General features: G+C 47.0%; 1 protein-coding gene across 1 annotated transcript in view; it reads right to left on the bottom strand.

The window, feature by feature from the left end:
* LOC129380237 (uncharacterized) overlaps positions 1 to 13,242 on the bottom strand; it is a 116,262-nt gene that overhangs the window by 34,869 nt on the left and 68,151 nt on the right. The window contains exons 10-11 of the mRNA XM_072284574.1: positions 12,222 to 12,258; positions 8,590 to 8,672 (exon numbers count right to left, since the gene is read on the bottom strand). Of these exons, the coding sequence (XP_072140675.1) occupies positions 8,590 to 8,672; positions 12,222 to 12,258 (120 nt within the window). The remainder of the gene's footprint in view (positions 1 to 8,589; positions 8,673 to 12,221; positions 12,259 to 13,242) is intronic.

The raw sequence follows: 13,242 nt of genomic DNA, 5'->3' as shown, positions 1-13,242 counted from the left end.
AGGTCAGGGCAGCCCTGCAGAAACTCAATACCAAGTCGGCACCCGGACAAGACGGTGTAACGAATAAAACGCTAAGGAATTTGGACGATGAGTCTATAGCTAAGTTAACCGAATATATTAACGAATGCTGGGAGGCAGGGCAGATTCCGCAGCAATGGAAGACGGCACAAATCGTGTTAATACCTAAACCGGGCAAGCGACTGCAAATTGAGAACTTGAGACTCATATCTCTCACTTCTTGCGTGGGGAAACTCATGGAGCACGTGGTCCTAGCGAGGATAACCACCTACCTCGAAGACTGCGACGCGCTCCCGCCCACGATGATAGGATTCTGGAGAAACCTCTCAGCGCAGGACGCTCTGTTACAACTAAAACATCAGATCATAGATGATTCGGGCAGATCGACAAAGGCAATTCTCGGGTTGGACCTAAAAAAGGCCTTCGATAACGTAACACATGCAACGATACTAGATAGAGTAGGCGAATTAGGACTGGGAAAACGCACGTACGATTATGTACGCAATTTTTTAACTGGTAGAAAGGCGAAGATCACGATAGCGGACCTAGTTTCGGAGGATATCGAGATAGGCAGCGCAGGTACGCCACAGGGCTCGGTCTTATCACCGATGCTATTCAATCTGGCCCTAATCGGGCTGCCAGTCAAGCTGCAAGAAATCGAGGGTCTAAATCATACCTTATACGCAGACGATATCACCCTATGGGTGAGAAACGGAAGTGACGGGCAGATAGAACAAACGCTTCAAACAGCTGTGGAAACAATCGAAAAATATCTAGAGGGGACAGGGCTAACATGCTCGGCAGAGAAATCGGAGCTGTTACTGTACAGACCGACTCGCAGAGGTCGCAAACCAGGCAACTACAGGGAAGAGCTCACCCATAGAGAGGAGATACAGTTAAAGACGGCCGATGGGAAACCCATACCCAAGGTCGATAGGATCAGGGTATTGGGGCTCCTCATTGAAGCCAAGGGCAACAACGGAGAAACCCTCAGAAGACTGGAGGGAACTGTAGCGCAAATCATGAGGCTAATCAGGAGGATAACAAATAAACATAGCGGGATGAAAGAGGAAAACACGATCAGATTAATACAGGCCTTCGTAATAAGTAGAATAGTGTACGTAGCACCGTACTTAAAATGGCAGGTCGCGGAAAAGATCAAACTAGAATGCCTCATTCGGAAAATATACAAACTAGCCATAGGACTACCGATCAGCACCAGCACGGACAAGTTGCTGCAATTAGGCCTACACAACACTTTAGACGAGCTCATTGAAGCGCAACGTACGGCACAATATGAACGCCTCTCTAAGACTAGAGCAGGCAGACACATCCTAGAGAGATTAGGCATACGTTACCACACACAGCATGGTGTCAAGGTGGACATCCCGAGAGATACGAAGGAAAGATTGATAATACCTCCCTTACCAAAGAACATGCACCCAGAACACAATAAGGACAGAAGAAAGAACAGAGCGAAGCAAATACAGAAGAAATTCGGCAGCGACAAGGACGCAGTGTTCGTAGACGCGGCTCGATACAGTCGCAGACTGGGGTTTACGGCAGCCGTAATCGATAGGGAGAAACGGTGCAAGACGTGCGCGACGATACGCACCCCAAGTAACGAGATAGCTGAAGAAGTAGCCATAGCACTCGCAGCAGCTCAGACTAACGCAGCCGTGATAGTCAGCGACTCTCAGACGGCAATAAGAAACTTTGCCAACGGCCGAATCTGCCCGGAGGCACTACGAATTCTTCTTGCAGGAGGCCAAAATTACAAAAGAAAGATATACATCACCTGGACACCCGCTCACACCCTCGCGGAGGACGGCAACAACGAGGCGGCACACGACGCGGCTCGAGGGCTTACGGACCGAGCCGCAGTCGCAAGTGACGCCCCGACACCCTCCGGACGTGACGGTGCGGTAAATGAGTGGGAGTGGGAGGACAGAATGACAACATATAATGACATTACAAAACATTATAGGTTACAGAGGCGCATATTCCCGCGACCTCACGCAAAATTGACAAAAAAGCAGTCTGTCGCATGGCGGCAGTTACAAACTAGGACGTATCCGAATCCTGCGCTCTCGCACATCATATATCCGGATATATATCCTACGGACAAATGCAAAACATGTGAATCCAGAGCCACTCTGGAGCATATATTATGGGAATGCCGAGGGCTAAATAACAATAAAGAAAACGCGGCCTCTAGCAGCAGCCTTCGCACGCGCTGGGAAGCCGCGCTGCTCAGCCCCGCCCTCGAAGATCAACTATGGGCCGTCCAGCGGGCCGTGGATGCCGCCAGGACCCAAGAACTCCTGGCTGTCACCTAGGCGGGGCCTTTGGCCCTCCCCACCAACTCGCAGGGCGCACAATAAGGTTCTTTCCTCCTCCTCCGAGCCCACGCGCCAAGGAAACAGTGTCGAACGTGACTCTAACCCCGACTTAAGCTGGTACCGCGGAATCGGGAATGTAACTTGGGCGAATCTTCACGAAAATCTTGGAAGTGACCATTACATCATTGAAGTTACTCTAAGCATTCCTCGCTCTAAGGCTCGCCTTGCTAACGCAGCTTCTAGAACACAACTTACTGACTGGCACCGATTCCGATCAGACCTAGACAGGGCTGACGAACAGCCGGACCTACATTCATGGGTGAAGAATATTAGCGAGACGAGGAAAAAGTACACCAAAATGATTGCGCGTACTGCTGAAAACCCACACATAGACTCTCATCTGCTTAACTTATGGGATAAAAGACACAGGATAGTGCAGAATTGGAAGAAACAAACAGAATCATAACCTTCGCAAACTTATTGAGCAAATTACAGTAGAAGCACAAGAATACGCGCAAAAACTTTGCACCGAGAACTGGTTAGAAACATGTAACAAGCTCAACGGCCGCCTACATACTGCGAGAGTGTGGAATATCTTAAGATCACTTTTGGGCCAAGGAAAACCACGACACACCATGGACAAGATAATGATGAGCTCTGGCCAGACACGCGAAGAAATAACTGATGAAATTCGCCAGACGTTCTATCCCTTGGACCAAAATGCAGAACAACGTCCGGATTACCCAACTGAGTCACTCGAAGAGAGTACAACAGGCATAAACAGCCTGTTTACTTTAGCTGAGCTACATACGGCTCTCTCTTCGCTGAAACGGAACACAACGCCTGGCAAAGATGGGAATACTTATAGTACACTTCGTAACTTACCCTCTTCTCAGTTAGAACAACTTTTAGAATACATCAACAATATTTGGGAATCTGGAATCCTTCCAGAGGAATGGAAAACGGCAATAATAATACCAATCCCGAAACCCGGCAAACCGGCCAACTGTATCACAAACCTACGTCCTATATATTTAACGTCGTGTGTAAGCAAACTGATGGAACGCATGGCATGGTCCCTAGGTGAACCGGAGCACACCATCCAGTCAGGCTTAGATACCATTCACGAATACGTTAACGGTATTGGGCTTAAATGTTCTCTAACAAAATCTGAGTACATAGTAGTAACTAAACAAATAGGCCGCCGCGCGGCAGAGCAGCGCCAAAGTATCAGTCTCCATATCGAACACACTGAAATACCGCGCCAATCTAACATCAAAATACTGGGCTTCATCCTTCAGGATGACGGTAGAGCTGAAGTATGGTTGGAAAAAACGATCCGACAACTAAACCAGATATACCACATGTTATCTAGAGTAACACGTAAACACAGAGGACTAAAGGAGCAAGAACTTCGAAGGATTATTGAAGCGCTTGTCTACTCCCGTGTGCTCTACCAACTTCCATATCAATCTCTCACTAAGACCCAGCACTCCAAATTAGAAACGGCGCTCCGCAAGTATACGAGATTAGCTTTAGGAGTACCCCGATTCGCCGCAAGCAACCTTGTGGCCGCCACTGGGCTTTTCAACACACTTGATGAACGCATTACAATTTGCAGACAAGCGCAAATTCAAAGGCTTCAAACATCCCCACAAGGGCGAAAACTGCTCGAACATCAAGGATACCAGACAGGTGCCCTACCACCTTTTCCACCGTTGTATTCACCACCATGGGACTCACTACCCAGATTCACGGTCCTACCCATACCACAACATATGCAGCCGCACAAACACGAAGCTCGCCGCTCCCAGTTAGTCAAACGAATAAATAAGGAAAACCCACTACCAGACACTACGTATTATTATACGGACGCTAGTCACTCGGAGGGTGGATGTCTAACTGCAGTAGTCGGCCCTGACTACGAGCATGTAAACGCACACATAGGAGTCCCCGACCCATCCGACGCAGAGGCTCTTGCTATTCTCGAAGCAGTCACCCGGCCTCATCATCCTACCCAACGCCATCTTAATTCGCACCGATAGCCAAGATGCATGCCGCATGTTTCGCGACAACTTGCTACCTGAGCATATACACAGCCTACTTCAATGTCACTTGGATGCACACCCTTCGCTCTGTGTTACCTTGCAGTGGATACCAGGGCACCAAGGCATGGGGGGGAACTCCCGAGCTCATGAGCTCACCCGCGTAGTCAGTTTTCCGTGTCCCCCGTGTCTATGGCCATCCGAATTCAACCCAAGGGAACACAGAAAGACTTTGCACAAGGAGCGCACATCACTTTTAAGGCAACTTCGCGCCAATGCCGTCGCCTTTATTACTCCCCCTGCTAACCTCTCGCGACAAGACAGCGCTATTCTCCGAAGACTTCAAATAAACTCAATAGTGACTCCTCTTTTCCGTCATTATATTCAAGGCCTACCTGGGCCGCCGAAATGCCCGAACTGCATGGAATATCCGTCCCTAGAGCATTGTCTATGGCATTGCCCTCACACTCAACCCAAACTGCAGTCAGCCCTCTCTAACATTCCCACTAACATCAAGCCACGGTCATGGACGGACTGGCTCACTCCACCACCCCATGCAACTAACATTGTCCTGCCGGTGCTTATCCAGCACGTCAGAGACGTGTTGGGTGAGGACTGGTAGCTGACCGACCAGGGTTGAGCGCCGGACGCTGGCGTAAAAATAAAAGTTTTCTCTCTCTCTCTCTCGAGTTCGATGCCTCAAAGCGGTACAAAAGCGCCTCTAGTGAATGCGGTGTTGGCTTAGAAACGAGCCGTTTCTAAGGCTCATGCGTGCGTCGCTTGCTCAGGCGCACATTTCGTTGTCGCGCCGAACGCTGCGTTGCTCGACGCTCACCGCGTCCGATGCGGGGCGCGTAGTCGCTGCGCCGTAGCCCATTGTCTTACACTCCTTGGCGGGTCGACGGGAACGCTGTCGCGTTCCACTCTTGAAGGCGAAGCTTAAGTGTCCTCCAATTTTTGGACCAATTTTTGTTAAAATGTTCTTCATACAAGGTCAGTCCTGAATGAAAATAAGAATTTACCCTTAGATGCAAACAAATCATGCGTTCAGTCGGCTGCTAAGACGTTTTTTCAATTTACTTTTGTTTGTTTTTTATTTGCATCCCGTCACGTCAGGCTCACGTGCATGCTCGCGCGCGCAGACGCCACTGGCGCCCAGCGAAGCATAGGCGGAACGCGCGGAGTGATAAAATTTGGAGACCGCACTACGTGCGTAGCTTCCACAGCGCTGCACCTGATGTATGAAACGGAGTATAACTGGTAAGCTTCCTACTTATTTCCCTCCACAGTGGGTCAATGCTTTTTGTGTACAAATACTGAGACAGCTTCGCAACCCATTTCATTTGTTCCGTATTGCTCAGTCAACCAATTTTGCACTGAGCTTCCCTCACTTCAAAGCTTATACAGCCCATGTCACCCTGTACAGCTTCATTTGTAGACATCCCTTGAGCGTCCAGTGCAAGGTGTCCTACTGACCCTTGAGTTCAAGCAGGCAACCGCATTTCGAAATGAAAGTTCTGATACCATCACACCTTTCCACATGCTATTGTTTCCCCATAGCGCTCTGTGTTTCATTACGGCCGCATTTCTCTTCCCTTTTGCTGTTATTTTTTTCTCGTTTTTCCTTAAGTGTATTGCCTGCGTTTATCCATATACCGAGGTATTTGTATTCCTTTACGCGAGGTATTTCCGGGCCCTGTATTAACACTTCAATGTATTTATTGAACCAATTTTTTAACGCTAAGCTTCAGTCGCAAATTCTCACCTTCCTGTTCATATACATTAGCCAGACATTGCATGTCGCTTTGCTTGTTAGCAACCAATCGAATATCGTCCTCATAATACAAACTTGGAAGCTGCTGCTCTACTACAGGGTCCACCGGTTTTCATGAGGGATTAACGATATTCCTTCCCTCTAGCGCCCTTTCCATTCTGACCATGCACATCATGAACAGCTGCTGGGATAAAGGGCACCCCCGCTTCGGTCCCTTGTTGATGTCAACTACTCGCTACTAATCGCTTCCCATTCACCGCGAACTGTATTTTCATGGTAAAGATCCCTCAAAATGTGTATTCACTCGTTTCTTAAGCCTTCCCCTTCCAGAATATCTCGCAATATGTCGCGGTCTACGATGTCTGCGCTTCGGTTATATCGAAAAAAACCACAAATAGCGGTCTCCTTTCCTCCCTGGACATTTCAATATACAGAGCAACAACAAATGTGGTTATCATCCACATGCCTACCAATTCTGAAGCTATATCGAAGTTCTGCCAGTATGCCAATATTTATGCCAATGCCTAATCGCCTGTACTTTTAACCTTTACATAAACGATGTAATGATCAACGGTGTATATCAGTAAATTCTATCTTTTCCCCCTTACCTTTATAAATTCCATTCCACTTTGTCGCCAACTGTCTGGTCAACAGAGCTTGCTTACTTTTTGGTCATAGTTCATTAATCAGCCTAACGGGAACATCGTATAACCTGGTGGCTGCGGGCTTATGAACTTTCTCTTCAGCTTTCTTCCAGCTAAAATTTCTCAGCATCAGCTCCTTTGCCACCTGGCTCTCTTTCATGCTTTTTCTCATACAGCATAATTAGGCAGTCCCACTGCCTAATTTACGTGTTTCAAAAATGTTCTAGGTGGGGCCTTCTTATTTATGACAACCACCGTTCACTTTCACTTTTCATATTTGCTTTGACCAGTATTTGAACCATATATTTTTTCTTTCGGCATAGTGTCCATTTTCGTCTGCAGTTTGTCGCCTATTTCTATCTATGGTGGCGCAACGAAGCGATGGCGAAGTGGTTAGCACTGTTGGCTCCGCAGCGGTAGACGCGGCGGTGGGGCAGAGGATAGAATCTTCACCGTGGCTACTTTTTAAATGAACAAGCATTTGTATGCTTACCCCCCCCCCCCAAAAAAAAGAAAACGAAAATAAATAAAAGAGCGTCCGTCCGTCCGTTCGTATAGTAGGACGATCGGTTTCAACTTCGAGCGAATTTACCTTCGTGCTAGCTCTCGCTTTAACGCGAACTTCGCGGCGAGAACACAGCCCTCACGAAGCTCACTCGCCGCGCTCTGCCGCCACCGCAGATCGCTTTCAAGACAAGCCTCGTGCGGCCGCACGAAACCCGGCCGCCGCCATTGTACACTTGTCCACGCTTCATAATAGTTAGACACCGATGGATAAGACCATAAAAAAGCGATAACAGTCGATAACGAACTCAATGTCGTCAGTGTAGTTGTCGCCCCCACCTAGAGTCGTTTTACGTCATCAATTCACCTTGCATCGCCGCCCGCAGCAGTTCGCGTAGCTCAGCGCTCTCGTTTGTACTGACTCTGCCGTGAAATCATCCCACCTAAGGCGGGGTGAAATTCCACAGTGAAAACAATTTAATAGCTTCCAGATCGGAAGCCGTGTTTTTACAAAAAGAAAAGAAGAAAGTAAATGGCACATTTTATTTACCTCACTTGTTCACATAAACAATCTTCGGCTCGAGAGTTCTGGTTTATCTGTGGGCAAGCTGTTCACGCTGTAGAACAGTTGTATACTCAGCAGAAAACCAATACCGAAATTTTCATTTGCTTGGAATTGTACTGAGAGATGTAGTCATGCATGCCATTGAGGACAACCTCAGCGAATTAATCTGTTTGCCGATCTCGCACATACCAGTCAAGACAGTCCAATCAACGACATTCTTCTGAAAAAATAACTGGTAATAGTTTAGCTTAGGCATCAGCTTTCAAAGCGTAGCGGGGAAATTTCCTAACCAATTTGAGCCGTTGAACATAAGGCCGGCAATGACGCTGGTATCCTAAGCAGGGCATGAAACTACTAGAGACAGTTACAGACAAACGCTATCGCCACAGTTCTCACTTGAATTACCTTGCTGAAGGCAGACGAAAGCTACGAAAAAGGACAGCTGACAAGTGACCCTAATCGCAGGTTTTTTAGAAAACGCAGATAAAGAACTGTCAGGCAGCCCGTATTGATAAATCATCAACATTCAAAAACCGCCGGAAAGTGTTCGCATTGCTGCTAACGCTGTTGTCATTATCATGCGTTGCTGGTATCCGAGATATTAATTATCTACATGCGCCTGCAAGCCGGTGTATACGGTGCTTAAGATTAGAAGGCCCCTCATGCAATTTAGATGTTGCTATTTGTGTGTACTTACCTGATCGTGGCGTAAGCAGGGCCACAAGCAGCATAATACCCACCACCGTTGAAGCGGTAGTATAAGCAGCGGGTTGGATGATGCTTGAAAATAAAGACGGAGAATGAATGTTCTATAATTTGCTGCCATTGTTAAGGATTCGTCCGCTGACACATAGCAAAGGCTATTATCAGTCACTGTCATCCGAAGCGTACTGGATAATCCACCATAAGGTCAGATACTTTTCGAATGTGCAGCGTAGCCTATCTTTTGGTACGTGGTGGCATTTTCTTTTCAACAGTAAATTTATAGAAAAAAATGTATCGTTTAAAGAAAATTATGTTATTCAAGTGAATTCGCAAGAGCTTCCTGATCTACATTGTACACAAACCACGCTACCTGTGGTACGGCAACTCGCGGGCTTGACAATATCGAGAGTTTTTTTTTTTTCTATGCTGCGGCAGATAGCGCTATTTATACCAGGAACCGGACCGAAGATGTGAACATTACATTCACAAGAAATTAAACTGCGTATTCTACTTGTTACAGGAATTTTGTAACCAAGATATCTTTGCCAAATATTTGACGCTACGTACTGCACACATTATAGCCGGTGAGACCCCCATGTATGCTGATTAAAAATTGTATTATACCGGTTTATACTGTTTCTTGCACTGACGCACAATTTATTTGTTGCTTCAAGAACTCGCGAACGGTTTCATCCACTAAAAACCTTAATGTGCGTGCGCCTTGCGAACTCACGGGCTAAAATCTTTTAGAACTTAACTAGTGCAGTTGTCATTTATTCCTTTACGCATTTTCATTCCTCGTGCACGTAAAGACCTCTTCGAGTAATTAAATTTAAGATATAGAACAGTGTTACCTGCCTAATAAATTCTTATTTCTACTACAACAAAGATAACACACCGGGATATGTTGTGGCAGATGTTGCCCAGTTCTCCAAAATCCAGATAGAAGCAATGAGAGCTACCAACTCTTTTCAATACAAGTAATGCAAATAACTCGTACACTTGGTCCTAAAGAAGCGAGTCCAAGAATCTGATTGTAGCACATTGGCGGGGAGCTGTACTGAACTTTGACGGCATTCTAGCCACGCATGTAGACCGTACGGAAACCACGGTTTGTGCAGGCAAGGCTGTTCTTCAACGTTCCTCGTCTTTGTGTCCTTTGCGTTTCAATCGCCTCAATGTGCAGCGACCAACGCGCCCGAGAATTGTTGCTGCTGTTCGATGCTCCCTCAAATACTCGAGGCAAGGCTACAGCTATGGCGATGCGCAACAATTAGGAGAAATTGTGGGCAGCTGAAAGTGGTTCCACTGGCTTAGAAAAACCGGTCAGGGTAATAACTTGTATATGATGCGACTGTCGAATGACAATTGGCTTACGTAATCACAGGTGTAACATTGCAATTTGAGCAATTCTCAACAAAAGTTCAAATAGTACTTCAGCTATGGAACTTTTAAAGTGTCACCTAAATGTGGAAAAAAGGGTCGTGTTCGGCGGCATTCAACACCGGTGGTTACGGGAGTCCCAAAGGGTGTCCTTAGTGGAAAACTGACCGAATTTATTATCCACAACCTGACCAATTTGATCGCTTCGCGATTCAAACTACTGGAGTAGCAAATGTGCTAAACTAATCCGCATTGTGGGAGCCGAGAAGCCCGGCTTACGCCCACTTTGCATCTCATTCGCTGCGCGAGCAGACGGGACCGGCACCAATCGCCACAGCCTGGTATTTCACTGCGGCGATCAGCAGTTCTTGTTCGCCGGGGTCACAGTCGCTCGTGAACCTACGTCGGTCGCTGGTGCGAGTGACGCCTTTGTTCCTGCTTATCGCGCGCTGCGTTGTCCGCGCGGTGGTGCATGGTACGCGAAGGTCGGAGGGTTACCGTGTCGTGCAACGAGCGCGGTTGGTCGCTCTAAATCGCGATGTACAGTTGCTTACTCAGGAGGAACTTTTGACATTTCGGGCGCAGAGAAATAGTTACTCGTGAAATTACGCATTGAAAATGATTGCATGGGATAATTAAGGAAGATTAATACCTTTGACATTGAAAGCCGTGTTTTTACAAAGAAGGAAGTGAATAGGATATTTTATTTGCCTTATGTATTTCTACACAAAATTATCTTGATGGTGGGAGAGGACTGACGAACAAACAAGTGTGATAGCCACATATTGTAAACTATTTTCAGCGCCATGTCGGACAACATCTATAATGAGTCCAGCAATCCAATGACCCCAAAAATGCACAATCTCTTGATCTGTTTGTCATTGGTTAAACTCTGCTCCTCCATATGACACGGTATACACACTAGCTTATCACTGCATGATGCACACTTCTGTAGCCTTGCTTGAAATATTGCTGCGATCAACAGGGGGCGGGGGGGGAGGACTAAGGGATGTTGCGGGGGTCGAAGCTTCGGCGACTGTCTACGAACACATTTGGTCACCCCTCCAAATTCCTTTCTTGTCTGAACCTTGCACTTTTGTGCTCACTGCTCCCCTGGTATAGTTTCTTCCTTCTCTCTCTCCACGTGCTTCCCTCAGGCACTTTATATGAAAAGTGGTCAAAGATCTCCGTTTCAGTGCAGTAACATACTAACGTCTCTGTCGATGTTTGTCGGCCAAAACTTATGCAACTAAGCGCTCACTCGGCCATGTTTATCTTTAGGAGAATGGTACTATTTAGCAAGTTAAACCTCTTCCTCCCCTGATTCTCAAGATATTGCGGTCCATAAATCTGTCCAGTTCTGGTGGGTACGTTCTGTCCAAAAATGTGGGTCGGACCCGAGCGTAGTACAGTTTAAAAATGTGATCCTTTCCCAATTATATGTGCAGTCAAGAAATTCAAGCACTCTGACGCTTCTCCCACTCCCCTCAAGCGAGTAGTGCCAGGGTAGGGTGCCGTGCGCAGCGACTTTTTTTCCATTCTTCACTCCCAACATGCTCGGAAGTCGTTGCCGTTGATCGACGCGGACTAGAGGTCTAATTGCTTTAGTGGGCTAATAGCGGCGGCGGCATTGGTTTTGTGTTGTTTAAACAAATTCTCATCACAGTATACGTATCGTGGCCGTTGTAGGTGCCATTGATTACGTACTTCACACCTAGCACCTGTGCATTCCGGTAGCTGGCCGGCGCCTGTGTAATCGCCGTTCGCCGACGTTATCGAACGCTCCACACCGCGTGTGCTCCCCTCCCAGTTAAACGATAAGCGTGCAGCACCGGCACGTTTAGCGGGCTGAACCAACACCACCTAGATAGCACAAGGCCTGTGCACACCTATCCATGACGTCATGCTAGCTGGCCCGACTGCCATAGAATCTAATGGCGATGCTCCCGAGTAAGCAACAGTGACTTTGACGTCGCCGCTTTCGTCACGCTAGCCTTGGCAATAGAAATTTCGGGCCAAGTAGCATGGCGTCATGGAGCGTAGTGAACAGGCCTTGTGCTATCTAGGTGGTGTTGGCTGCACGCGACGAACGTCCCACGTGCTTGCAACGAAAGAACGGACAACCGAGGTGCGAATGGTGCACCGAGGGCAATACACAGCGTGCAGTTCTACAACAGGTTGAATTTGATTTCTGAAGGCGTGTTAAATAGCCGTAGTCAAGCAAAATAAAAAGGCACGTACCACGCGGTGTCATATGCTGCTGCTTTGGCCTCCGCTGCTGTAAACATAACATGCGCTTGAGGATATATCAGGATTGCACTGATCGCGCAAGCACAGGCGACTAGGTGCCACACAAATACAGAAGCAGACAAATAACGCTAATAACTTCCAGAGATGTGAACGCGGCTGGAATAACTTCACTCACGCAGCTAAATGCATTGCCTTGAATCCTGAGCGGAAACTTGCGGAGTCAAAACAACTCCGGCAAAAAGTAGGACAGTCTAGCAACAACACAGGCTCGCAACGCGTGCATCCACATTGCTTATTGCGAACGCAGGCTCAAGCTCTCCAATTATTGATACAGGTAAATCTAGTCTCTGTAATTCTGAAAAAAAAAACAAGAATCATGTCGCCATTACTAGGCTTTCCAATACATCCTGCTGGGAAGCACTAGTTTACAGAGAGCAGTGCTCATTAAACGTGCTTGTCTTGCTGGACACCATACGAATTATGGCAAATAAACACAAAGCCCCTGAAGTAGGCCCGTAATAATAATTGCATTAAAATAGTGCCAGCTTAGGACTTGCGTCTTACGAAAGCAAGTACAGAGGCCAAGAATGAATTGGGAAGAAAGCCACTAAATATTATTAGGTTAATAAATGAAAGATAATGCTAACTACAAAGATCAACACATGTAAGTTAGAAGTTATGAGCGCTATAGTCAGAAGTGTATTAACCTTTAACCTAAGATGAACACCGCTATTGAAATAGAGACCGCATGGGTGGCAATGACGTTTATGCCCGTGGTGGTCATGAGACTGGTGCAAGCGCAAATATTTACCTCCTAGTAAACGTGCGTAGTACCAAAAAACGCGACGTTCCTGATGAAGAAACGATGCTAATTGGAATAGAGTCTGCATTTCCTAAAAGGGTTTGGGCTTATTGGTTTTCCATGAGGCTGTGGGGTGCAGCGCGAAGCGTCACAAGGGACACAGAAAAACGAGGACAAGCAAGTCCAGGAATCCGGCACATTTTCTACTGC

Source organism: Dermacentor andersoni, chromosome 9 (genome assembly GCF_023375885.2).
Source record: "Dermacentor andersoni chromosome 9, qqDerAnde1_hic_scaffold, whole genome shotgun sequence".
NCBI classification, from domain to species: domain Eukaryota; kingdom Metazoa; phylum Arthropoda; class Arachnida; order Ixodida; family Ixodidae; genus Dermacentor; species Dermacentor andersoni.
This window is presented reverse-complemented; position numbering and strand designations above follow the sequence as displayed.